This window comes from Amblyomma mixtum, chromosome 5 (assembly GCF_055824585.1).
Source record: "Amblyomma mixtum isolate Tamu chromosome 5, ASM5582458v1, whole genome shotgun sequence".
NCBI lineage: Eukaryota > Metazoa > Arthropoda > Arachnida > Ixodida > Ixodidae > Amblyomma > Amblyomma mixtum.
Window position 1 is genome coordinate 31,700,036 of NC_143016.1, and position 27,627 is coordinate 31,727,662.

The 27,627-nt window shown below is 52.4% G+C and overlaps 1 protein-coding gene across 3 annotated transcripts in view; it reads right to left on the bottom strand.

The window, feature by feature from the left end:
* The window catches only part of LOC149341678 (uncharacterized), a 127,868-nt gene that overhangs the window by 17,251 nt on the left and 82,990 nt on the right, over positions 1-27,627 (bottom strand). For 2 of the 3 annotated variants that reach the window (XM_089543834.1, XM_089543832.1), the window contains exons 2-3: positions 4,621-4,715; positions 2,407-2,558 (exon numbers count right to left, since the gene is read on the bottom strand). In XM_089543834.1, the coding sequence (XP_089399960.1) occupies positions 2,407-2,558; positions 4,621-4,715 (247 nt within the window). The remainder of the gene's footprint in view (positions 1-2,406; positions 2,559-4,620; positions 4,716-27,627) is intronic. The other variant, XM_089543833.1, reaches the window with a different exon arrangement.

The window sequence follows — 27,627 nt, forward strand, 5'->3', positions numbered from 1 at the left end:
TCCTAGCTCGTCCTTTAACTTCCAACAGCTGCATCATAAATAAGTTGCATTGCATCACAATCCTGCCCCATCACGCAATTTGCCTATGCCACAGTAGCATTTGTTCCCACAGCTCTATCATAGAAAGCAAAATGACTGAATTATGATATGCAACGTAAGTGTGATGCGTTGCTGACCACTGCTGTGGTGCACCCAAAACATGAATCTACTCGTAGGTTAAGCGTATGCAGGTAGTTGAAGCCTCAAAATACTGAACATTATTTGCGAAACTTTCAAATGTAAAAACACTGTCAGCCTCCCCCCCCCCCCCCCTTTCTTTACTGAGTAAGTAAGCACAGAAAGGGCAATTGAAAAAAAAAAAAGCGTGAAATACTCTGTCCATGGTGTACTTATACAAATTGTAGCCGGCCACAGCCACAACACTGGGGCTTCACTAACGTTCAAGGAACACTTATGTCTAGGGGTGTGCGAATATTCGAAATTTTCGAATATAATTCGAATATTATATTTTTGGTATTCGTATTCGATTCGAAATCCAAGTATTCGTGTTGTTTCGAATATTCGACACGACGCAAATATTCGTATCTAGCCGATTATTCTATTGCGAGCACCGGCGTTCATTTCGGTCCGCAAGTCCTATCGACAGAGACATAACAAGGCGGCGCCCAGAGCAATGCGTAACGTTGGGCCATGCAGTAGCTGACTGCACTGGTGAGCTTACCTCACCTGTGGCTATACCTGCGAAGCTGGTATAGTCAGAGCTGTGCACAAAATACCTCGCAATACGAGCCAGTTCAGTGCCAATTGAGAGCGCATTTTCTGTGGCTGAAGAAGTCGTTTCAGCTAGCAGGGAACTACTGCCTGACATGTGGAGCAGCCGGTTTTCCTTCACGACAACCTTTTATGGTAATCCCAGCAACGCGCTTTTGTGCTTATGACAAGCTAGCCTTGATCAATGCTGTGTACTAGCCATCTTCTCTGATATTTCCACTCTTCTAAGAACAATGTTCGAGACTTTGATACTTTTTGTGCAGCCACACACACCTTTTGTGCTCATTTCATCACTGATAGTTGAACTGTGATGTTCTTGGGCGCTCAAATAAGTATTTTGTAGTAGTTAAATGCGTTTGTCCTTGATTATTCGATATTCGATTCGATATTCGGAACCAAGTATTCATATTCGATTCGTATTCGAAAAATTTGATATTCGCACACCCCTACTTATGTCAGTTAAATGTGCTGTGCATACAGACAAATACTTAAGCCATACAGCCAAATGCACATAGAACTAAAAGCCCTTCAATTTCCCCATCAACACTTGTTGCTAAGGCTATGCACTATCAAGCAACATTTACTTCTCCACATTATCATTACTTCTGCGATTACCCACTACAACCGCCACAGTGACACACACCATCCCTGCGCACTAGATTCTTCATCCATCGGCAGCACCACAGACAATGAAGTTCGCTGATTATACTTTAAGCTATTTTGATAGCAAGTCTGCCAACATTGTGCCCATTTAATCTCTTTTGGATTTATTTACCATTGCAGTGACCAATAAATTATAGCATTTAGAAAGTTTACAGCACATCTGCCAAATAAAAAGTTTGGTACACAATTGCAATAATGTCATGCAATGAATACAGTCATAAGTGAGTGGGTGTGGGTGAGTGCAGAAGGTTAAAATGTTGGGCCAGTTGGTGACACATGACTGAAAAGGTTTAGAGCAGAGACAAAAGAATGACAAGTAAGCGCTTATGATGAGTGCCTCACTACCCATCTTGTGTTTCCACGTTAACATTTTCAATAACAATGAGTGAGTGAGCAATCTACCAATTTCCACCCAACAATGAGTCAGTTTCATCTGCTAGCCAGCTAATATAAACACTGAATGATAATTTTGTCATTGCATCAACAATGCAACCTATTTAGTGAAGAAACCAGATCAGTGTCTTCTATCCCAGGCTTTCTAAGATGCCATACCTTCAGACTTTTTTCTCTTTAGTGCAAAGGCACTTCACTTGAGTAAACTTTTGTTGTTACAAGTGAGCAAACAAGTCTGTCAGAGGACAACTTCACTGGCTAAAGGACTTCATTAATCTGTGCTAGCACAAGCAGAAGTGCTGCAAGAACAAGTTAGCACAGGCATGCTACCAAGCTATCCACAGGGCTTCCTGCTCAGCCAGTTCGGCTCCAATCTTAAAAGACACAGAGCAGCTAAAACAGAGAGAAATACACAAGGAAGAAGGAGTCTGTCCTTTTTGCCTGTTTTCAGCTGATGTTACATCACTTGCCTGTGTATTACCAAGGCCAGAACCTCAAAAAGAAAAAGGAATAACGTACAGAAGAAAACATAAAAAAGAGCTAGGGCTTAACAGACAAGGCATGGCACAGAATCATCACCTGGTCTTCTTGAGCTGAATGTTACAGCTGAGCCTTTCGAGTGTCACCTCGCCGGTGATATTGTCGACGACCAGGACACACTCCCGCTGGTAGGGCCGCTGCGAGCCCTTGAACACCGTGTGCGCCGTGCCGGAGCCCTGGGACAGAGGGTTCTGCAGGTGGCGCAGGGCCCCCGCGGCGGAAGCGCACCACCCGTAAGCCACAGCGCGCACACAGGGGGAGGCCACCACTCGACCAGTGGATGGGAGCGGGTGCAGGCGGGGGGTGCGCGCAAGCCCACATCACTCGCTGCTACTGCTTTAAGCGCGCTGCACAGACTAGTCACGTCGCAAAAGCAGACATGGTAGGTGGACTGCATAGAAGGCAGGTGCAGAAGGGGAGGCAATGGGAAGGTGGCGTCGTCTTTACTGGCAAAAAGGCGGCTCGCTGAGTCGAGCAGATCTATCGGATTGATGTCTTTTCTTGATTTTTAGATCGAAAACAATGAAATAAAAAATGATGCCGTGTTGCCACTACAGTATTAAGCTATTAGGCAGCACTATTAGGCAGGATAAGGTCAAGACTGTGAGTAAGGCCATAACAAGAGCTCATAAGCTTTAGCAGTCCATAGTCTTCGTCACGCTTCTCTGGCAGGTTTTTACCCCTAGCAACTCCTCAAGCGGACATCGCAAATTCATTCCATGGTTTCACATGTTGAATCACTTCTGTAACAAAACAGGCGGCTCGCTGTTGTACAGCATATGTATGGATGGATTAATACAGACAACTTAAAAGAAGAAAGCATTGTAACTCTGCTCACCGTTTAATGCACAAGGGACAACAAGAAAATGCAGTAAACAAGTGCCTGATCGACCAGGAAGCGAGCGGCAATGCTTGTTTAAGAGACGAACAGTCTCCATGACTGCTGAAAGGGGGTGCCAAACTAATTAGTTAAAAACTCTCCCCCAAATCACCATTCACAGGGTCCAAATTAAGCTCAAAGGTTCAATAAACAACACCGATAAACAAACAGCATCTGCCCTTATCGTTTGACTACGTTTCACGTTGCACTCGCAGTAATACAGGACGTGATACATCTGCGGCTATGGATGAGGGTGGCGCTGGTGAACGCTTTCAAGGTTCGGTTAAGCTACACATAAATACCCCAGAAGCAGAAAACTGGACAGACAGCCATCGTCGTTGCTCTGATGGTAAAGCACCGAACAAGAAATTTGGAGTTTGTGGGCTCTGATCTCACTGGCGGCATGTGGTGGTTTTTCCTTCTGCTTTCTAATGAATTAGTTTGAAATAGTTACCCATTAATCTCCAAATGATGAACTGCTCAAATTAAAAAGAAAACATCCGTTGTGCTCTCCTTGGCTTCAGTGACTGCTGGATTCCGTCACACAAGGTGCAGGTAAGTCGAAACTGACCGACTTAGGCTAACGTATGCGATACAAAACGGGGCCGCTTTATTTCAGCGAGTATCGACGGCCTCTAGATGCCGTGACTGAGCTTTCTAGAACCATTCTGCGGTTTCTGCCAGTCATTATCAGAGCCAGAGAGTGGGGAAGTAGATTTCAGAGCAAGGGAAGCTCAGACTGCAAAACAATGAAAAAGAAAGCACATAGTAAAAGAAAAAATAGGTTTGGTTTGGTTTTATGGGGTTTAACGTCCCAAAGCGTCTCTGGCTATGAGGGACGCTGTAGTGGAAGGATCCGGATAATTTCGACCACCTGGGTTTCTTTAACGTGCACTGACATCGCACAGTACACGGGCCTCTAGCATTTCGCCTTCATCGAAATGAGACCGCCGCGGCCGGAATCGAAACCGCGTCTTTCGGGTCAGCAGCCGGGCACCACCACCACTGAGGCTCCACGGCGTCAAAAAAGAAAAAGAAAAGCAACTGGGAGTACGGTTGGGGGTGTGGAGAGGCGAGCATACAAAAAAAAAAAAAAGGCAAGCCGAAGACAGCAGAAACTGCGCCGCATGCGAGGAAGGAAAGCCCATGCAATACGCTCTTCAGAAGCCATCCTCTCCTCCTCCGCGGTGAGGACCAGACAGCTCTTCCTGACGCATGAGTGGCAAGCGGCGGCGAGTAAAATGGGATCTCCGCATCTTGCATTGTTGCGCTCTGCCACGGCGCGATGCGATCACACAATGCAGCAGCGGCGGCACAAGGCAGGCAGGAAGGGGCCGCGCTCAAAGTGGGTCGCCCGCCGAGCGCGCACCTACCTCGATGTGCGGCACAGTCACAGTGATTTGGTTCTTCTCGCCCACTTCGACGTTGGCAGACTTGGACGTATCTACAGAGGCCGGCTTGAAGTCGTCTGCGGAGAGGAGAGAGAAGAGCGCCGGTTGACACACACACACACCGCCAGCCACCAAGCCAGGCCAGACACTGCACTCGACAGTACTTTCTGTACAGCCTTCAGTAAGGCCTTCTGCAGGGGGTTGTCAGTGCATCAACAGAGTCACTGCGATAAACAGATCCACCGGCCGGCATAGATACCTGCTCTAATAACCCATTGCATTGTGATATGCATTGCACGCTAGTGAAACAAATGCAGCACACACATGTTGCCAAAGGAACATCAAAGGCGAATATCATCTAGTCCCCCGTATTGAAATATTAGTGTCCCAAGCTTGAAAATATGTCACTTTTCACAGAGAACAGTGCTTGAATAATTTTAAGGGATAAAATTCTGAGAAAGCAAGAGACTGTAGCGATGCCCCAAGCAATGCCGCTAACTGCGCTCCATCAGTTATATCAAAGATTCGTGCCGCCAGGCATATCCACAGGCAAGTGCTCAAACGACCGCGTTCTCCCCATTATACCGTCCTCCACCAGAAAAATTGCCAAATGCAGTCCAAGCACTGAACCACAAGGCCAGAACAGGCACCGCACTGCCACAAAGCGAGAGGGGAGGAACACCTGCCCTGACAGCGCCCGGCCACTGAAGACACGAGGCGGCGTGAAATACAAGACTACGCAATCCCTACGTGCCTAGACTGTGCATACACCTCAGATCGACAGCAAAGCCAAACTTGGGACCATGCTTAACACTCCGTCAAAGAGACGGACAGCTTCAGATGTTTGTAGCCCTTTTTCAGGCCACGTCTTCATTGTCATAAGCAGGCCGCAAGCTATCTCTTTTGGAATAAAATACTTCGGTCGACTGAAAATGAAAATTAGTTTTTGAGGAAAGGAACTGGCGCAGTATCTGTCTCACATCTCGGCGGAAACCTTAACCGCGCTGTAAGGGGAGGAGTTATGAGTAAAAGAGGGAGTGAGAGAAGAAAGGAAGAAAGAGAAGCCGTAGTGGAGGGCTCCGGAATAATTTCGACCACCAGGGGATCTTTAACGTGCACTGACATCGCACAGCACACGGGCACCTTTTGCGTTTCATCTAAAAAGGCGCGACTTCGCTTTTACGTGCAACACTGTTCGACGGGGGCGGGAAGTCCTGCCGAAACACGAAAGCGGCGCGTCGACTGCTGTTGAGATACGACAGTGCGAAGCGCCGCTCGCTCCGCGTGCGCCCTGCGTGAAGCCAAGCGCAAGCAAGTTCTCAGGGTTATTCACGCTCTTTGCGAACAGCGAGGTCGCCGCCAGCGTGAATGATGATAAACTGAGCTTCATGACTAACAGTACGTTGGCGTCAGGTGTTGTTAAATATTGTAAAAAAAGCCTGCGTGATCGGCGTAAAAAGCATTTTCGTTATAGTTCCGCTTTTTCACACTGGTCAGAATGTTCCCAGTTTGATCTATTGATAAGCCGGAGAGATGACGTAGTAAAAATGACGTAACAGCCTCATCGTCTGGAGGGAGTGTGAACGAGGGAAGAAATCGCGACTTCACTTAGTAATCACGAAACAGAATCTATACAGATCTTATTTAAGAGCAAGTTTTTACTTGAGCTGTCCACCGGTTGACCATCACAACTGCATCGAAAATAGCGGTGGCAGGTTGAAAGGAGCGAGGAGGCGGAGAGAGAGTGCTTCCACCAAGCAGCGCCTTCGCTCAATATGAACCGGTTGGTTCATTCGCCAGCACGGTGCCTCCACTCAAGGGACCGCCATGCAACGTTGCGTCATTCTCGTACCATATACACCGTAACAACTATAGCGGCGTACACTACGCGCTCACTCCGGCCACCTGAGAGCCAGCAGCAACTGTCAACGCGCAGATCGCGGCGCCAGAATCGTAGCGAGATCGAAAACCCACTCAGACGGCCGGGGTCCTTCTCCAAGTCCTTCGACTCTGAAAAGTCGCTTCAAGGCGGCATGCCTCGGCGACTTTGGGAGAAGGCACGGTCGCGAATTTTGCGCGTAAGTAAAAAAAAAAAACAACCACAAGAGAAGCGAGAGCTAGGAGGAAAGAATGAAAAGACAGAGAGAAGGGAAGCAGGTCGCTAAAGGTCCCTGAAAGCTGGCCGGACGAGCAGGGACGAAGTAAAACGGGTTTCCCCCTTCCACCGACCCCCCAAGAAAAAAAGAGCTCGAATGCGACGAGCGTGGGAGCACGGCGACGGACGAGAGGAAAGGAAAGGACCGCAAAAAATACATAAATAAAAAGAAGAAAGTTAAAGAGCCAATCTTGCGAAGAGCGAGAGAAGGAGAGAAAGATACGAGGCAGCACGGCTGGCGCCAGGCGTCCTCACAGGCTGACGACGGCACATCGTCCGCACTGGCGCGCCACTTTCACTGAAGCCGCCTCGGCTAATTTTCCCGCTCGAGCACGCAGCGCTGCGCAAGCGAAGCGATCGGTAACGGAGAAACAAATAATAAAAATGACCGGAGATGGGCGAGACGAAGGAGAACCGCTATTAGCGATGCCAGCTTCCGCGCTGAACGACTATACCCCGTCAAACCTGGCGTTCGCCGTCACACCTTTGTCCTCATTTCATGCAGGCGTTCACTTTTTAAGAGCGACGACACAGCGATAACGCTGTGGTGCAGTGCTGTCGAGCCCTACTACGTCACCTCGAGAGAAATCCGTCTCGCGGAACCTGCGTTAACCTTTGTCTGGCTAGAATCCGAAATTTCGATCTGTCATGAAGGCGTTCGTCAGTAGCGAACTTTCGCCCTAACGTCACGAGCTTGCGTCGTCGCCGTCCCCGCACCGACGTTCTCTTCCCAGGCAGGAGCGGTGGAGACGCAATCGCGTCTTCGGCGCGCCGTTCTCCACCGTGATCGTTATGGAAAGCAAATAAAAAAAACGAACAAAAGGTCGCGGCAAGTCCCCCGGCAATGCCGGAGTGGAACGAACGGGGAAAAGGGGCTTCATGAATGGGGCGGCGACACCCGTTTCGCCGCAGCAAAACGTCAGCAGATGTGCGAGGGAAGCTAAAAGAAGAAACAGCAGCAAAGGCTTCGCTGGCGTTAAAGGCGCGGGCAGTCATTTAAACTCGTCACTCAGAAACTCGAGCTGTCTTCTGGTGGCTATCGATAAAATAGCGCCGCGGGCATGTAAAACTCCGGGGAAAATTTTAACCTCGTTCATGCTATTGTTGCGGGCATGCAATACGGGTTCGCTGCACTCCTGAGTATCGCTGCTCGCAGTAATCTATCTGTTTAGTAACACAAGTTCAGCAGGATCGGCGACCTGCTAAGTTGGTAACGCATAAAAGAGGGAGAAGTACAGAACCGGAACTCGCAGAGATCCCCAGCAGCTCTGTAGAGCGTCTCGTAAGCGCGCTGCTGTGACATGGAGGCTAGGGGAGCAGGAGGAAAAATCTCTAATGAGAGGGACTTTGGTCTACGGGTCGGAGCAAAAGCGTTAAGCAAGTGCAGGTTACGTCCTGTCGAGCAGACAGGCAACATACAGCACGCTACGCGCGTAAAGTGCGCAGCAAATATCAGCTCACGAAGCCAACAGAGTTCAGCTGCGAGTGGAGTTACATACTCAGTAGACTATGCGGTGGTACTTTTACCTTCTTAGGCCAAGTCTCTACACGGTTTCATCCAGGCAATGCATGCGTAGATCGTTTGCTGCAATTTCGTGCGACGGTACCCTACGCAGTGTTAAAGATGGGGCTTCTATCCCACCGCTGGAACCAGTGTTGAGAACGGGGCCACAAAGCCCACCGCTGGAACCAGAGTTGAAGACGGAGGGGTCCTGGAGATGACTAACTCGTTTAGCCCCGCAGGTACCGGCTCCGAATGACGATGTCGGACTGCGTTATCGAGGAAACTGTACAGAAGGGTTTATTCTACATATTTACAGATGAGAATCGAATCGAATGCAATGCAATGCGAATCCTCCGATCACACAACGACATCCCGTTAAATACGGTTCGCGTTCCCTAGATCCCTGACTGGGGAACTTGGTTCGAATAACGTTGTCCAATCGGATGGGCCATTGATGACGCTGGCGGTACCACCCACGGCACGGGGCGGTGCTGAAGCTCTCTCGCTCTCTCACAGCTTGGGGGATGAGAAGGGGAAGACAGTCATCAAACACAGATGCGTCACCTTGACCACTGCCGCAAGTGTTCTGTGCGTTGCCTCCGTGGGAAAGCAGAATCCCGCAGTCTCCTCGCAGGTGGTTTAACCTTCTCGAACTCCCCCGCCGGATGACCGAAGCACGAGACCCCTTCGACACAGCGTCTTTCAATTAGCAGCCTCGCTCCGCGTGACCTTGCGTAGCATCATCCAGTCCGGTGACCCGAAGGTCGACTCGGCCAACGCATACCGCTGCTTCCGCCGTGCTGCTGTGCAAGCTCTCGCCGCATCTTTGCCCAACGACGACACTCGTTTGACAGCAATTTCTCCCAGGCCCGTGGGAGACAGCGTCCTTCGATCGGTTCGGAGGTTCGGTGATTTGGAGAGCAACAACCCCCGTCCGTCGTCGTCTATGCTTCTGCCGCCGGCGCCAGGTCTCGTTGTCCACTCTTAACAGCTCGTCCGCGGCCCGAAAAATCTCGAATGGCCAGCGTTCACGACCGCTGGGCAGGAAGAGATGAGGCCGGAGTCGGGTGGAAGGGCTGGTTTCCAGAAATGGCATCCAAGCACGAACATTCAACAAAGAATGGCATCAGTGGACTGTTCCACAAGACAGGGCACTGACCCACAAGCAAGCGCTCGGAATTTGCCAAAGACCCACCAGGCTTCCCACAATGACAACAAATGTTTACTAAAACATGATTGGATTTTGGCGTAATTTTGTGCGGACAAAGCGCGAAATCTCCCCTATGAAATCGCCAAAGACGGACTGCTTGGACCAAGGTTAAAATCAAAAACCCACACACAGTAGGTGGTCCTACCAAGTACTCCTGTCTACAACAATCGGCTGAATCCATCAGCATTTCCGTGTGGTTTTCCGTTCCTGAAACGCATCGAGAAATTCTGTTTTTAGAGAGCAGCACTCCGTCTAAGCAAGCGACCATTTTTGGGGGGACAAAACTGTCATAAGCACGTTTGAGACGATGGTCAGTCTCAAATATGAACTTTGCGCCGTTCAAGTAACTCTGGTAACCCGACAACATCTGTGCCGCCTAAACCAAACGCGCGCTCTTTGTCTAAAGCGCTTAACGCTTCTCTACATATCAGCCTGCGGCTGATGTACTGAACATGGTGCTCTTCTTGGCCGTCGCCAACTTGACTTAAAATAGCACCCAGTCCTCTATCACTGGCGTCACACTGAACTTCTTTACTGAAATAAGTGGCCCGAAGCAAAGGTTGGGACACGAGCGCTTCCTTCAGACGAGTTTTCTCTTCGGTCATTTCAGTGTATGTCAGTGAGGCTCCCTTTCGTAAGGTGTCAGTCAATCAAGGGATCTACGCTCCGTCTACGCGACGTTAAGCGTAGTTCTACTCGAGCTGCACTCCTGTGAGTGCCCTTATCTCTTGGTAGCATGGGAAATCGACACCTGTGATTTCTAACTCAGTGACACCATAGCCTTTCTAACTCAGTGACGCCATAGCCCTTGTCTAAGGTAAGGAAAAAAAAACAGTAACCTCCGATCAACTCGTTTTAACTCAAAAGTAGCCTTTCCCTGCCTGATTTCATAAACACACACACAAAAAAAGAGGAATAAAAAAAAACAGCTACTTCAAATCGCCACGCGGGGGGGAAAGCTGACTCCCCGCAGCCGAGTTGAAAGGATTAGTCTTTCAGACGCGCCCGCCGGGGTCGCGCTTTGACTGATTGTACTGCGGTCAACTCGTGACAAAAGGCTGCAGAAAAAAACGATCCCCGACTCTCACTGTCGTTTCCGCGCCCCCTCGAGGCTCTACGAAAACCTTGGTCGTGCCTACAATGTCGATAACCGGCTCTGGCTCTGGACGAGGAGCAGTGACCAGCGCGAGAAGGTACCTCTTTCTCTCGCCCCACGCAGGAAGCTCGGCTACCCATTCGCCATGCGCCCTTCCTAGAATGCGGTGCCAAATGTGAAGGACGATTCCTTTTCAAGTGCGCCCGCCGAACACGCCTGCATGTGTCGTCTCGGTTGTTCGACGCCTGCGTTCGCATGCGCTGAGTGCCGCGCAACCTTGCGGTTTCTGATCTCTTGGGCCGCTTTTCCTTTTTCCTAACTGGCTTTTTGTCCGGACGGCGCGGTCTAGTCTTTCTTACAGGCCGATGCCCCTTGAAGCACTTCGCGCCTGTTCTGGTCGGAAAACGCATACTTCCTTTTCCGTTGCTGCAGTCAGCCTTCGAACGAGCTGCACGTTTCGCGAGATCATTAACTGCAGCTGCAAGTTTACGAGGCGCAACGCGGGAAGGCTTCGCCTTTCCTTCCACCGCAGTTCTTTCTTTCGCACCTGTCCGCGCAACCGAATTTAGGGCTTTGAATTTGATCCGCTTTCTCTTGGTTCTTGCCCTTGTTCTTTTTCTGCGCCTGGACTGTGTCGCGTGCGTCTCCTGATGACAACTAGCTATCTCTAGTTTTTCCGTCGCACCTCGGAAATTTTCCTCAAATTCCGAACTGGCCTCTGTGCCTTCGCAGCACAGTGCCAGCTCCACGCAGCTGACAGAGGGACATGAAACTGCCCCTGAGATCCCTAGCTCATTCCCTCGGGAGTTGTCCTCTCCAGCTTGCCTGTCGCTCTGCGCTCCATTCTCTGCATTGCAGTGCTCAGCTACAACTGAGCCCGCCTGGCTGTCGCTCTGCGCGCCATTGTCTACATTGCAGTGCTCAGCTACAACTGAGCCCGCCTGGCTGTCGCTCTGCGCGCCATTCTCTGCACTGCAGTGCTCAGCTACAACTGAGCCCGCCTGGCTCTTATGGCTATCCTTTTCCCCGGTAGCCTCTCCGGAGCCTTTGTCACTGAAGCCACTGTGACATCCCAACTCGCCCTTACCGCGGTTGTTACTCTCAAAAGGGGTTTCCGCTGTTTCAACTTCGAAACCTTTCTTGATAGGTAAACCTCCCTTTTCGCGGTCCTGCCGGTTTGACGCCTGTATCGATTCTACTGAAAGTGTCGCGCTCGCAACTGTCCCGACAACGTTGTCCGTTGCCACTCCTACCTCACTTGGAGGAGAATCCTCGCACTCGTGTAGTTTAGACGCTATCTCGGAATGCTCTCTCTTAGCATTACGTCCAACTTCTCCGGACACGGTCTCGGATTCTGCGGCTTTCCTTGGACCACCGCACCGGTTGAACGCGTTCTCTGCCACTTCCCTCGTGGTGTCGCGATTTACCAACGCGGCTACGGTCACAGACTTTTCGGGTCTTATCTGCGGACCTATTTCATCAGCATCGCTTGCTCTTTCAGGAGTTCCGGCTCTCACACTACCGCCCTTTCTTCGTATTTCGTTTTGAACTTCTAATATCTTTAGTTTCCTTGTTTCAATTTCAACCTTCCACTGTTGCCGTTGCCGTTCCTTCTCTTTTTCCCACTCTCGATCAGCTGCTATTTTCTCCCGCTGGGCTTTCTCTTTAGCCTCTTGGTCGTGTTTTACTTTGCGGGCTTTTTCCCCTTGTACCAAATTCCACGTATCTACCAGCAACTGATCGTTATGCTTGACTTGTTTAAGAATGAATTCGCCCAATTCAATTTTGGTTAGTTTGCTAGGCACTTCAACCGACAGTTCCTCGCATATCAACAGCAAGTCCGACTTGTACAACCTCATTAGGTCCATGACAACGCTTTCTCCGCTCTGGCTCTGCTAACACAACAATGCCTTGAGAATAACCCCTCTCAAACGACAAAGCCCTGATTCCCAGTCAAGATTATTCTCTGAATCTTAAAGCCTGGCGAATCCCCTAGCAAAAGCCAAAACGCTCACCCGTGGAGAAAGTACGATGTCGCACGGTCCATCCCAGCTGCTGCCAACCAGTGTTAAAGATGGGGCTTCTATCCCACCGCTGGAACCAGTGTTGAGAACGGGGCCACAAAGCCCACCGCTGGAACCAGAGTTGAAGACGGAGGGGTCCTGGAGATGACTAACTCGTTTAGCCCCGCAGGTACCGGCTCCGAATGACGATGTCGGACTGCGTTATCGAGGAAACTGTACAGAAGGGTTTATTCTACATATTTACAGATGAGAATCGAATCGAATGCAATGCAATGCGAATCCTCCGATCACACAACGACATCCCGTTAAATACGGTTCGCGTTCCCTAGATCCCTGACTGGGGAACTTGGTTCGAATAACGTTGTCCAATCGGATGGGCCATTGATGACGCTGGCGGTACCACCCACGGCACGGGGCGGTGCTGAAGCTCTCTCGCTCTCTCACAGCTTGGGGGATGAGAAGGGGAAGACAGTCATCAAACACAGATGCGTCACCTTGACCACTGCCGCAAGTGTTCTGTGCGTTGCCTCCGTGGGAAAGCAGAATCCCGCAGTCTCCTCGCAGGTGGTTTAACCTTCTCGAACTCCCCCGCCGGATGACCGAAGCACGAGACCCCTTCGACACAGCGTCTTTCAATTAGCAGCCTCGCTCCGCGTGACCTTGCGTAGCATCATCCAGTCCGGTGACCCGAAGGTCGACTCGGCCAACGCATACCGCTGCTTCCGCCGTGCTGCTGTGCAAGCTCTCGCCGCATCTTTGCCCAACGACGACACTCGTTTGACAGCAATTTCTCCCAGGCCCGTGGGAGACAGCGTCCTTCGATCGGTTCGGAGGTTCGGTGATTTGGAGAGCAACAACCCCCGTCCGTCGTCGTCTATGCTTCTGCCGCCGGCGCCAGGTCTCGTTGTCCACTCTTAACAGCAGCCACAGCGCACTGGGTGGCTGGAATAAGAACCGCAGTGCAGGAGATTAAGGCAGGACCGGCTACTCAGCCGCTGCTGCTGCAACACAAAGGTGGAGGAGCCGCAGCGCACAGCCCGAGTGGCCAACACGCCACGGGGAGAACAGGAGGATATGCACTGCATGGTCGCCGGACGAGCCAGACGCTGTCCTCCGTTTTTACTCGCAGAGACCGGGGCCGCGGACAGAGGCGAATCTGCAGCAAAGCGCTGGTCACAGATCACCGGCTACAGGACACAACCAACCGAACGGAGCGGGCACTGCTCTGAAGCGCCGTAAGTCACACGCCTGGCCCGCGGGCACACAGACGCGCGCGTGACAGGCAAAACGTTATTTTCTTCTAACGCGTCTCCACTATACAGCGCACAACTGCAGATGTCACACGCTTAACCGAAGAGGCCTGATGAGCCAGCATACAGAATTTCACAAGAGCGGAAGACCTTTCTCTCTCTCTCTCTCCCGCTCTCGCCCGGGCTCACAGCCAACCACGCCGACCCCGACCTACGCCAAACAGCTAGGCCAGCCAATCACCCTGATCAGCTCGGACCCGAAGGAACAGCTTTAGTTGACCCAACGGGCAAGAGCCATCGGGATTGCAGTCTGGGAAGCCAACGGTGCCCTGGACTGAAGGCAGCGACCAGGCCAGACGTCACGACCCCATGAGACATCTCTCTCCCTCCCCCTTTCTCCTTTTGCCCTTCCCGATCTGCGAGCCGCGTCTGGACGCCCGATTACAACCGACCTCTCAGGGCCCCGGACGACTTCAGGGGAGTCCCCGAAAAGGACACAAAAACACTATTTACCACCAAACAACTAACCGACGCACGGCGCACGGCGCAGGGCGGGCGTGCCGATGGTTGGCAATAAACACTGCAGCACACAGAATCCGTCGGCCGGCGTTGAGACAAAAGCCCCAGACACGCGCTCAGAGCAACCAGCTCCCCCTGCCAAACTAGAGACAGACCGAACAAGTGCCATCAGTCACTTCCGCTATGCGAACCGCACGCGAGCGTGCGCATGCCCGCGCAGGGCTTGATACGCGCTAAGCGAATACGGGAACCCCGAATGCCACGAGCACAGATGCAGCGGCAGCAGAGCGCAACGCTGGCTCGTTATGACGTCATTTTCGTGAGAGCCACACTCACGCGAGGCAAGGAGAGGAGGAGAAGAAGGCAGGTGGCCGCGATCGGAAATTGGACGAGAACGGCGAAGGGGAAAACGAAAGGCGGGAAATAACGCGCGCGGGAGAAGAATGAGTTCTGCCCAATCCTTCTCTTCTCTTCCCGGTCTACCGGCGCCCATCGATTATACTTTCGACTTGTCTGTGTGCCAAGCGCGCAACATAACGCCGACAGAGAGGGGGCAGCAGATAGATTGCGCACACCGCACCATCTCGGCGGACGAAGCAAACACGCTTTGTTGCGCAACTGACTTCACTCGCGCACAACGCGCACGCGACGCGCCTTGGAAGATCGCACCCGGACAGCACATTCCGTTCAACGAAGGGAGCAACGAGGGCAAAGAGGGAAAAAGAAACAAACAAAAAAAAAACCATCGGCTTTCGTATGGTAACGCTACCATTCGCGAAACAAGCCATTCGCTCGACAGGCAGATTCGAAACAACGAGGGGGGAAAAGACGCCCATCCGAAAGGACTAGATGCAGTGCATGCGAAACCGTCGCAACGAGAGTCATCCAGTGATTCCTTTTAAAAATTATTCTCTCCCTCCAAGGGCGAACGCCGGTGTCAGCTGTTGAAGTGACTGCAGTTACAATCGTAGTACAGCGTGAACGGAGACTCGGGGGGCCATTAGGCGGGGAACTAAAACAGATATAACGAAAAACGTGAAAATGGCAGCTGCGCAGAGTGGCCAGAGACGGACGCTCTTACCTTAATCTCCACATAAGAGTCCACAACGATTAAGTAAACAAACCAAACACAAAAGTGGTAAGCAAGAAACAAAAAGCGGACAATTTATACGCGTACACTTGCTCGTTGTGTACGATCGTGTTTGCTTACACCCGATCTGATTCAGTTAACGCCGGCTCATCTCTCCACGTCATCGCGCTGGTGTTCGACACTGCGTAGTACAAAGCGGGCAGAGACCCGCTGCCACAGCAATGGCGCCGATGATTATTAATTCGCCGGGACAGAGCGAGAAAAAAAATGAAGGGGGCACTTAAGCTCCTCCTTGAGGGTATGACGCGATAGCGTAGTGGGTTGATTCCCGTATGTGCAGATGGTCATTCTCTGCTTCACATTCATGTATCCCTGGGAGTCCTCGTACCACACCTGGCGCAGTGGTGCAGCGGTTAGACGATGCGCCACTGCCCTGCGATGGCAGGTGCTCCCAGCAGTGGGCATTGTGTAGCCCCGGTTGCTCTCCCCGAGCGACCAATTCATTAATTTATCTGGACAAGCGATTTTTGTACACAATATATTCCGGTCAAAGATCTGAGAACTCGTGATCGTTTTCTCGTCCCTAGAGTCCGAACTCGATACGGCCAGCGTCTGCGAAAACATTATGTTCCTTCTGTGCTCAACCGGTTACCTAAAGAAATGTTTTCTGCTAACTCCAAAAAAAATAGTGAAAGCTTTTCTTCAGAAACTTCGTTGTTAGTTCCAGCATTCTGTTATGATTCTATGATTGTACGTGTTCTTTATTTTTCCGTTTGTTGCATTTTTTACTCCGCTCTTTGAATTTATTTTACTTATCCCCCACTTTTTCTTTCTGTTTTTTGGCACTTTGTGTGTTCGGTGCATGAGTTGTGTGCCGTCTGCTGCCGGGCGCTGCCACTCAAGCCTTCTAAGGCTTTGGCAGGCCCGCATTTGTATAGGAATGAATAAATAAAAAATATTATTATTATGCCCACCCGCCACGGTGGGCAGTTTGCTCACCATCCGGTGGTCAGGTTGTGATGACGCCGCGAAGTCACGTGGCCTAGGTGGGGCAACCTGCCTCTCTCTGGCCCGTTTCTCTCTGGGAATCACCTGCTAGAACTATGCCCGTGAATTTTCGCTCACAACGCCGACAACACCAACGCCGACACCGTATTTTTTGCAGAGAGGGGCCTTTCACGCTATCGCGTTAAAATTGGTTTTTACAATTACAACATTTCCTTTCCTAAAAAATTGTCCTTTGAACAAATAAAATACTGTCACTGTCTCAGTGGACACCTCAACCACGCTGGAAGGGAAGTAGGGAGACATCTGAACCACGCTGGGACGGAGGGAGGAAAATGAGGAGATAAAGGTGCGTGGTAGTGGAGGGCTATGGAATAATTTCGACCACCTGGGGCTCGTTAAACGTGCACTGACGTTGCAACAGCACACAGACGCCTTTTGCGATAGGAACGCCGCCGGCATTCGATCCCACGAACTTCGGATCAGCAGTCGAGCGCCACGACCGCCGAGCGCTCGCATCGTGTCTAAAGCCGGATGGACTTTCTACTTCTGCACGAAGTTGGCTAATAATGCTCGTAGAAAAAGCACAGCAGATGCCAGACTATCTGGCCACGGAAGAGAACTGGAATGAACGGGCGGTCGGGCCAGATATAACCTAAAGCTCAGAATGCGACAGCAGCGAAACCCACTAATAGTACAGTGGGCGGCGGACGAAGATGCGTTTCGCAGAATGCGATAAACAGGCGCGGACGAAAGTGCAGAAATGTATATAGTTATTAAATTTTCCTTTTCCTCCATGGACTCGCCGCCGAGCGTCCCAAAAAGCGCGGTGCCGACGCCGCCTCGCACTTCCTCGCCGTCGGCTTTGCAGAATGTTTAATGCGCATTCAACGGTCGAGAAAGCGGCCGCAGGCACACAGACACGGGTCGAGAGGAGAACGCGACGCGATGGAATTCCGCGAAGCCTCCCGAGAAAAACAACAAAAAGCGGAGGCGAGGGAGTGGGGGACGGGGAAGCAAGCGCGTCGATGTGAAGAACAAAAATTCTGGCCAGCCGAGAGGTGCAGCAGCGAAGATTCTTCAAGTTCCCAACGCAGACAGTCAAGCAGGAATCGAAAAGGAGGAGGAGGAGGAGAACAGTGCGCGGAGAAAATGCGGCGGCTACGGTCCTCTTTCCCACCAGCACCGAAACTCTCCGTCGAGACAACAATAAACGCCCGACACAGAGAGAAACCAAGGCAATCAGACAGAAAAGGCAAGGACGGACGCCCATCCGACCTACTGCGGGGCACATCGGCGCACGGAGTGGCCGTACATCCGGGCGATGGCTGCCCGAAACGAGTGATGGCACCGACGGACACCCGCCGCGGAGGCTCAGTCGTTAGGCCGCTCGGCTACTGAGCCGGAGTACCAGGGTTCGAACCCGACCGCGGCGGCAGCGTTTCGATGGAGGCAAGACGCAAAAGGCGCCCGTGTACTGTGCGATGTCAGTGCACGTTAAAGATCCCCAGGTGGTCGAAATTATGCCGGAGCCCTCCACTACGGCACCTCTTCCTTTCTTTCTTCTTTCAGTTCCTCCTTTATATCTTCCCTTACGGCGCGGTTCAAGTGTCCACCGAGATATGTGAGACAGATACTGAGCCATTTCCTCCCCCCCCCTCCAAAAAAAACAAACAAACAACACACGGACGGACCGAAAGGAGCGGTTTCAACGCTGCCCTGAAAAACAAACGAAGCAATAAAACGAAAAAAAAAGAACATGCCCGTATAAAGCCTCTGGAGAGGCTACGGTACGAGGGAAATCAGCACAGCGTCACGACACCATGCAGTCTGCTAGGTTTATTAGCGTCAACACAACGCGTTACAGCTCCGACCCAAGTAGTACATTAATGAAATGGCGCAAGCGTAGGAAGTTGTACTAGTACGAGAAATTACTTTTTCAGCGGCAAAGTGTTGTGTCCCCTTATCGCTTTTGTGTGTGTGCGCCCCCTCCTAACGACCACTCAATCCTCCTCCTAACGACCACGACAGTTGCCCCTCGTCGCACGCTGTCGCCAGAGGCCTCCCACGGTGCGCCCCCGCACCCTCCTCCTGTTCTGGGAAGCCACTCCCTGCCGTGGACGCTTCTCCACTCCCTCCTTTCTTCGGGCGGCCAGTTCGGCTCCTGCCTCGGTCGACGCTGGTCGCACCCTCATCGGCTCTAAATAAACGAAGTCTAAAAGTACCGTGTGCGTCTTTCGCTGCATTCAACACAGCGACCGGACACGACAGTGGCGACGAGAAAGTGGATTCGACCCGCGCTACGCAACGCTATTGACAAGCCATGGCTACGCGAGGGTTTCCCAATCAGATACCAGAATTCAACGGCTCATCGTGGTCATCGTGGGTTGGACGCCTTCAGTTCTACTTTGAAGCTAACAACATCACAGACCCAGCCTTGAAGAGGGCCAACCTGCTGACGCTGTGCGGGGAGCAGACCTACGATACTGTCTGCGCCCTTATTCAGCCAAGCACACCAGCGGCAGTGTCTTACGACGACATCGTAAAAGCGCTGCAAAAGCACTACGACCCAAGGCCATCCGAGGTCTACAGCCGGGCTCGCTTCCAACGACGAGATCAACTGGAAGGAGAAACAGTGAGCGCCTACGTAGCAGCGCTCAAGAAGCTCGCTGCCGACTGCAATTTTGGAACGCTGTCGACAACAGCTACCGGGCAGGAAATGGACGCAGCTTCTTCTGCTAACACCACCATGCTTCCCTTGGACGTGATGTTACGCGACAGATTTGTGTGCGGACTGAGTGACGAGTCACTGCAGCAGCGCCTGTTCGCTGAGAAGGACCTCACATTCAGCAAAGCTTACGACATCGCCGTTCGAGCGGAGAGCGCCGGTCACCAGCAGAGAGGGATTCGCCGGAACACCGAGCCGGTACACCAGACAAGCAACCAGGTGCGCAAGCCTTCTGTTGTTGCAAAATCGGTCAAAAAGGCACAACGCTGCTGGCGGTGTGACGACCAACACAACCCCCAGGGATGTCGATTCCAGTCAGCCACGTGTAATTTTTGCCACAAGCGAGGGCATATCGAAAGAGCATGCATTACGAAACGGAGACTTGCCAAGATAAAGTCACCTTCCCAGCCTAATCACAGCGTCAACGCCTCAGAGAATACGCCGCTATCTGATCTCCATGGAACAACATCAGCAACACCATCTGTGTTGTACGACCTGAACACCATGAATCTCGGCACGCGACCGAAGATTTTTACAGAAGTAAGCGTACATCACCAGCTGATTAAGTTCGAGGTGGACTCCGGCGCAGCCTGTACTCTGATCAGTGAGGACACGTTCCGAACTTCATGGCCATCTGACGCACCCGCCCTGCAACAAGACGACACGCACCTGCGAACGTGGTCAGGACAGAATCTGCCACTATTGGGCTCTGCCAACGTGCAGGTTAACTACAACGGCCAGACCCATACGCTACCTCTGCTTGTTGTGAAGGGCACAGGATCAAGCCTGCTAGGGAGAAACTGGTTTTCTCCACTAGGCGTGATGATATGCGGCATACACCAGACGCCGAGCCAGAACATGGTTGAGCAACTGCAAGAGAAATACGAAAGAGTATTCTCGGAAGAGATTCCAGGAAACGAAGGGCCCCCGGTCACACTGGAGTTGTTGGACAACGCGCAACCCAAATTTCTGAAGGCCAGGCCGGTGCCGTTTGCTCTCCGAGATTCAGTTGAAAAAGAGTTGGACAAACTGGAGCAGCAAGGTGTCATCGAGCCGACGCAGCATTCAGAATGGGCCACACCACTTGTCGTAGTTCGCAAGAAGAACGGAACCATACGCCTCTGCGGAGACTACCGGAGCACCGTCAATCTTGCGACTAAAGCGTCCTCTTACCCGCTACCGACACCTGAAGAAGTATTCAGTGTACTGCGTGGCGCAAGAGTCTTCAGCACATTGGACCTCACCCAGGCGTATCAGCAGCTGAAGGTGAGCGAGTCAACTGCTGAATTATTGGCAATTAACACACTGAAAGGCTTGTACAAAGTCAAGCGACTGCCTTTTGGCGTAGCTGCAGCCCCGGCCATATTTCAAAAATTCATGGAGACAGTGCTTCAGGGCATCCCAGGAGTTTGTGTCTACCTTGACGATGTCATCATCAGTGGCACTTCCACTGAAGAGCATGCAGTGCGCCTAGAGCTCGTTCTCGAAAGGCTAGCAAACGCTAATTTGTGCATAAGCAAATCGAAGTGCTGTTTTGCGGTGCCAGAGGTGCAATTTCTGGGACACCGAATTGATGCGGAAGGCATTCACCCTACCGAGGACAAAGTGCGAGCGATCACAGAAGCACGAGCTCCAACAAACAAGCAGGAGCTACAGGCTTTTCTCGGACTCTTGACGTTCTACGACCGGTTCTTGGAACAAAGAGCTACCGTGGCCAACGACTTATACCAACTCCTTCGGAAAGATGTGACATGGACATGGTCGCCACGCCATCAGCAGTCATTCGATGCCCTGAAAGACCTGATTCGAAGATGTACAGTCCTCCGCCACTACGACGAAAGGAAGCCTCTGCTTTTGGCTTGCGACGCATCACCGTACGGAGTCGGCGCGGTTCTATCGCAAACTGACGAGCAAGGAAGGGAAGCTCCCATCGCCTTCGCCTCACGTACGTTGTCGCAAGCAGAACGCAACTACGCGCAACTTGACAAAGAAGGGCTAGCCATCGTCTACGCGGCGACACATTTTCACCAGTACATTGCCGGCCGGAAGGTGACCTTTATAACCGATCACCGACCGCTATTGGGCATTCTGGGACCACAAAGGCCTATGCCACCAACTTTGTCTCTGCGAATGACACGTTGGTGCATCAAACTCTCAGCGTACGACTACGCTCTGGTCTACCGCAATGGGAGTAAACATCAAAACGCCGATGCGCTAAGCCGTCTGCCACTAGACGCAACTGTTGACGAACCATTTCCACCAGGAGACGTTCTGATGTTCGAAGCACTGCCAGAACCTCCGCTTACAGCAGGCACAGTTGCAGCATCTACGCAGAAGTGCGCAGCTCTCCGGCTAGTTTACACAGCTGTTCAACAAGGCAACGTGCATAAACTCAAAGGGGACAACTTCGACGCTTACCGCAGGCGAGCTACAGAGTTGAGCACCCATCGCGGCTGCATCATATTTGGGTCCCGAGTTGTGATGCCGAGAGAACTACGCGCACAAGCTATGTCTCTCATCCACGCCGGACATCGGGGCATCGTTGCAATGAAAAAGTGTGCCAGAAGCTACATGTGGTGGCCTGGCATTGACAACGACATCGAAACAGTGGTGCGAGAATGCAAGCCTTGCCAGAGCAGCCGGAGCGCCCCGCCGAAAGCTCCTGTCCCAGAATGGGAAAAGCCAGACACACCATGGCACACACTGCACATTGATTTTGCAGGACCAATTGAGGGCTGCACTTTCCTTGTGGTCGTAGATGCCTACACAAAGTGGCTTGAGATAAGGCAAATGGGACAGACGACTTCGGCAGCAGTCATTGACAACCTCCGATCACTATTTGCAACGTTCGGCCTGCCGCGCAAGGTAGTGTCGGACAACGGAACACCGTTTGTGTCTGCGGAGATCCTCAAGTTTTATCGCGACAACGGGATCTCATCAGTTACATCGGCCCCCTACCACCCAGCGACAAACGGACAAGCCGAGCGCTACGTAGCCGAGCTAAAACGCGCCCTTGAAAGAGATCAGACAGGCTCGCTGCAGCGCCGCCTTGCGCGCTTTCTCTTCAAGCAGCACACGACGGTTCAGAGCACAACAGGCGGGACCCCCTCGAAAATGATGTTCAAGCGTGAAATGCGAACCCAGCTCACAGCCATCCTCCCCGAGCCAAAGGCAGAGACGTTCCGGGAAGAAAAAGCAATTCCGCGCTGCGGCACGCTTAATGAGGGGCAGCGCGTCCTCGCCCGACAGTTGCTGAAAAAGCCACGCTGGGAGGAAGCTACAATTGTCAGACGCATAGGCCTGCGCTCTTGGCTCGTCAACATACATGGCACAGTAGCACGCCGACATCTCAACCAGCTGCGTAGATTTACGACGCCGTCTGAGAGCTGTCCGCCAGCGGAGAGAACACGTGCTCCATCTTCCCACATAGCCTGGCACCTCTTCCCGGAAGAAGAGACTTCGCCCAGGACAGACCTAGGAGACACAGCGAACAACAGCCAGCCTACAAGTGTTTCTCCCCCGAGCGCACAAAGCCAGCGCGCCTCCACGCGTGAGCGCCGACCCCCTGCACGATACCAGGCAACTTTCTAAGGGGGAAGGAAGTGTTGTGTCCCCTTATCGCTTTTGTGTGTGTGCGCCCCCTCCTAACGACCACTCAATCCTCCTCCTAACGACCACGACAGTTGCCCCTCGTCGCACGCTGTCGCCAGAGGCCTCCCACGGTGCGCCCCCGCACCCTCCTCCTGTTCTGGGAAGCCACTCCCTGCCGTGGACGCTTCTCCACTCCCTCCTTTCTTCGGGCGGCCAGTTCGGCTCCTGCCTCGGTCGACGCTGGTCGCACCCTCATCGGCTCTAAATAAACGAAGTCTAAAAGTACCGTGTGCGTCTTTCGCTGCATTCAACACAGCGACCGGACACGACACAAAGAAGCGTTCTTATTTTTCAAAACAATCACTAAGCAACCCGGAAAAAGAGCAAAAAAAAAAAACAGAGGGGAGGGGAGACATAAGATGTACAAAAGAATGAAAAGCGAAGCCGCGCTCATCCAAATTTCGAATCCCAGCTCTCCACATTCGCGGAGACGGACCGCAAGGCAGAAATCGAACGGTTCCGAACTACCGCAGCAGCCGTCAGGAGCGCGCGGTCGCTCCGGGAAGCCGCGGAGCACCTCGCCGGACTGGTCTGATCCACATCCCGAGCGCGACCGAGGCCGGCGAGCGGGCAAGAACGGGCGTACATTTCGCCCTCGCCGCGCCTCACGAGTAGCTGAGGCAGACACTTCCTATCAATACGGCGGCAGGCGAAGAAGGAGAATAAAAATAAAAGGAGAAACAGGGTCAGCGCCGGCGAAAGGCAGTGTGTGTGTGTGCGTGTTGCAAGCAGCAGCAGCAGCACTGCACTGCTGCCTCTCTCGCGTGCAAAGAGGAGGAAGAAGAAGAAACTCTCTCCTCCTTCGGCGCGTCGCTCCCTCGCAAAGAGGCGAGTTGAACGGAGAAAACACATGACCCAAATCCTATGCGTGCGCACAGCACGCGCAGTCCTCGCCTCCCCCCTCGACTTCGCCCCGCTCGGCTGGCATCCGTGCACTTTGGTTGCTTTTCTTCTTCTTCCTCGGTGGCAGCAGTGAAAGCAGCGAGACACCGACTGGTTTCACCTGTTTGCTATCTGCTCGAGCAGCGGCAGCAGCAAGAGGAGACAGCCGGACTCTTGTGTGCTGCTCCCAGGGGACGGACAGGGCAGGTAGCAGCGGCACAGGTTAGCAGGGAGGGAGGCAGCGACAGGGTGCCGAGCAGGCAGGTGCAGCGCGCACGCTCGGCGGCGCCCGCCTGAATGCACAGACAGCGCACGTTCTTTTTATACACCCAAGCGCATGTAGTATGTATACCACGCGGCCCGACGACGACGATTCATACGCATTATGACCTCAATCGACGCCGGTGCGCTGAAAAGACGAGAGGAACGACAGCTTCTGGGAATTCCTCCAACCGAAGCTCGCCTCGCTGCCTGTTTCTTAACCCGCCGCGGTGGCTCAGTGGTTAAGGCGCTCGGCTACTGAGCCGGAGTTCCCCGAACTCCTGGTTTCCCGAACCTGGTTTCAATGGAGGCGAAACGCAAAAGGCGCCCGTGAGCTGTGCGATGTCAGTGTACGTCAATGATCCCCAAGTGGCCGAAATTATTCCGGAACCCTCCACTAATGCACCTTTTTATCCTTTCTTCCCTCAGTCCCTCCTTTAACCCTTCCTTTACGGCGCAGTTCAGGTGTCCACCGAGATGTTTGGTTTGGTTTTGGGGGTTTAACGTCCCAAAGCGACTCAGGCTATGAGGAACGCCTTAGTGAAGGGCTCCGGAAATTTCGACCACCTGGGGTTCTTTAATGTGCACCGACATCGCACAGCACACGGGCCTCTAAAATTTCGCCTCCATCGAAATTCGACCGCCGCGGCCGGGATAGAACCCGCATCTTTCGGGTCAGCAGCCGAATGCCGGTGCACAATACGTGCTACACCACGCTACCCTGTCGCCAGCGAACAAGCCATGCGCGCACTCGTGAAAGCAAGCGCACACAAATCGAGCTCCACGACGCACGCAAATCGCGGAAAGCGCTCGCCGCACAAATGTAGACGGCAGGACCGCCCGCAGAAGCGATACCCGCGGCTTTTTCCTCAGTCCGCTCCCATAGCCCCGCGCTTTTCCTCGCTTTCTTTCTCTCCCGATCTCTGAGGAGGAAGGGCGAGCTGACCTCGATGGAAAACGAACGTTACACAACGCAGTTCGTCAATGGCCGACAAGAAAACGTGCCGCAGAGGAGCGATCAAGAGAAATCACTTCCCCGCAACCTTCCACGCGTGCGTTCCGCGCCGCTTCTGCAAGCAACGGGGGAAAAAAGCGGAAATGACACAAAAACGGTAACACCAAGCCGCACCGGCGAATCCGCAGCCCCGGCGTCGCGTTCACACTGCCGCGTATACAATGAGGCTACGCGACGAGGCAAGGTTGCAAACGCGCGTGATTTTTCGGCTCGCTCGGTCGGTAAAACTCAGCGGGGACATATGAAAGCGTGGCTTTCACGCACGCACGCACGCACGCACGCACGCACGCACGCACGCACGCACGCACGCACGCACGCACTGACGGACGAAAGAACGAACCGACGGACGGACGACCGAACGGACGACCGAACCGACGACCGGACTAAAAAAAAAAAAAACAATCACCAACGACAGAAATAGACCATCAGGTTTAGTTAAAAACATACCACTTCGACTACCACTTTTATTCTGCCTGGAATGTAATACAGTAAGCTGAGGTTATACATGCGAAACTGGGAAGAACTGCTGCAACGAGAGAACTGAGACGACCCCTCTATGGCAGGATTCAGAGGTCCGAGCTACGCACATATAAATGTTCGCCGTCGGGCTCGATTCCGAGAGTAGGTGCAGAACTGCAGCCGGTACGGCCACCTTCGAGAAAGCGCACGAAAAGCACCGCAAGTATGGCTATACGGGGAGATATATGGCCCGATCAACCCATGCGAACGCGAGGAGAGTCACGAAGCAAAACGAAGAACGATCGAGGAAACCGGCGAAATAAGCGACAGGCAGCAAGAATATTCGGGCACTCACGCCTGCTAAAGACGCGGATGTGCTGCGTTGGAGGAGAAATCGATGGTTCACGCAAGCAGAAGCGCAACGACAGAAGCGCTCGAGGAGGGAGCACGCATCGAGAGAGAAAAAAAAAAAAAAAGAGGGGGAAGGGCAAAGGCGCGATCTTGAAAGCGCACGTCTACGGGTGCGGCCACACAGAGGTAACCAGGAAAACGGTTTAACCCAACCCGAAAGTGAAGCGGCGCGCGGCATTCGGGGGTGAGAGCTGAATGCCAACGAAGGAAAGGCTGAGTCTAAACCCGCGGAAACCGAAGCGGACATCTCTCAGCGGAGTGGTAAAATTTCCCCAGCCAGACCAAGAAAAGCTGGGGCTTCGAAGAGCTTCAGGATGGCATTTCATCTCTCGGATGCAAATAAGAATATTGCATTGCCACGACTGCAACGAACGGAACTATGAACCCAGCGCGTACTTAAAACGAAGTATCGAGACCTCTTGATCATGCTCCATCTTGTGACAGGAGCTCATTGCAACAACAACAAAAGTAATGCAGCCGGGTTCCTACAAAGAGTTCAACCGGAGGCACTCGCCTTTCACGCAAGGTACGCTAATAAGCGAGAAGCTGTGAGTCGAAAACAGTGACGAGCTTGGCCATCGTTATAACAGACCACGCTAGATGAGAAAAACGCATCTATATATGTGTGCCCATTTCCACACGATGGACCGTGGTGGCTCAGTGGTTAATCAAGGCGCTCGTCTACCGGGCCAGAGTGCCCGGGTTCGAACCCGACCGCGGCGCCCGCGTTTCGATGCAGGCGAAACGCAAAAGGCGCTCGAGTGCTGTGCGATGTCAGTGCGCGTTAAAGACCCCCAGGTGGCCGAAAAATTTTCCGGAGCCCTTCACTACGGCACCTCTCTCTTCCTTTATTCTTTCACTCCCTCCTCTATCCCTTCCCTTACGGCGGGGTTCGGTTGTCCACCGAGATATATGTGAAACACTTACTGCGCCATTTCTTTTCCGAAACCAATTCTCCATTTTTTTTTTTTTTTCACAAACATCGCTTGGCAACGAGAACTTGTTCGAAGCACGGACGCGATTAGTCCGATTTCAGGATGTCAAGTGTGCTGCAAACCCTCATCATACAGCTTGACCACTGTGTTCTCATTTGCAGTCTTTCGCGTCCCAAACACACGGTAACCGTCTAGCACTCCACCTTTTAACGCAATACCGGCTATATCGAAATACTGGCTTAACACCAAAGGTTTCCTCAAGTGTATAGAGCTCACGTTTCAAACTTAAACCAAACCTGCGCTCGTATACCTCCCCCTCTCTCATTCCCCTTCAATTCCGACCTTCAATCTCGGTCCTGTAATTCGCGCGCTGTTTTCGTTGAAATCATGTACGAATTGGAGCGGCAACTTTTCCGTAACGCAATTTCAACCATTACGATTAAAGGGGGACTGAGGGCAAATAGAAGTTGGCCTGTACCGATACGGTTCTAATCACAAAGAGACCACTCTTAGGGAAAAAGGAGCTGTATACAGGCTAGAAAAGACCGAAAAACGAAATACAGGTGTCGCCATCACTGGCCGATTTCTCAAGTAAACTGCGTGACGTCGACAGCCAATTCCGGGCGCGGATCCCAGAGGCAAGGCTACATCGCCATTCACTTCAAAACAGTGGCAACCAGTCCCTTTCGGTGAGGACGTCACGAACAAACGTCAATATTTTGATTGGGAACCATAATTGTCTGCAGTCCCTTCAATGTACCTTTCAACACCATTCCGTCACCTTAACCGATGAC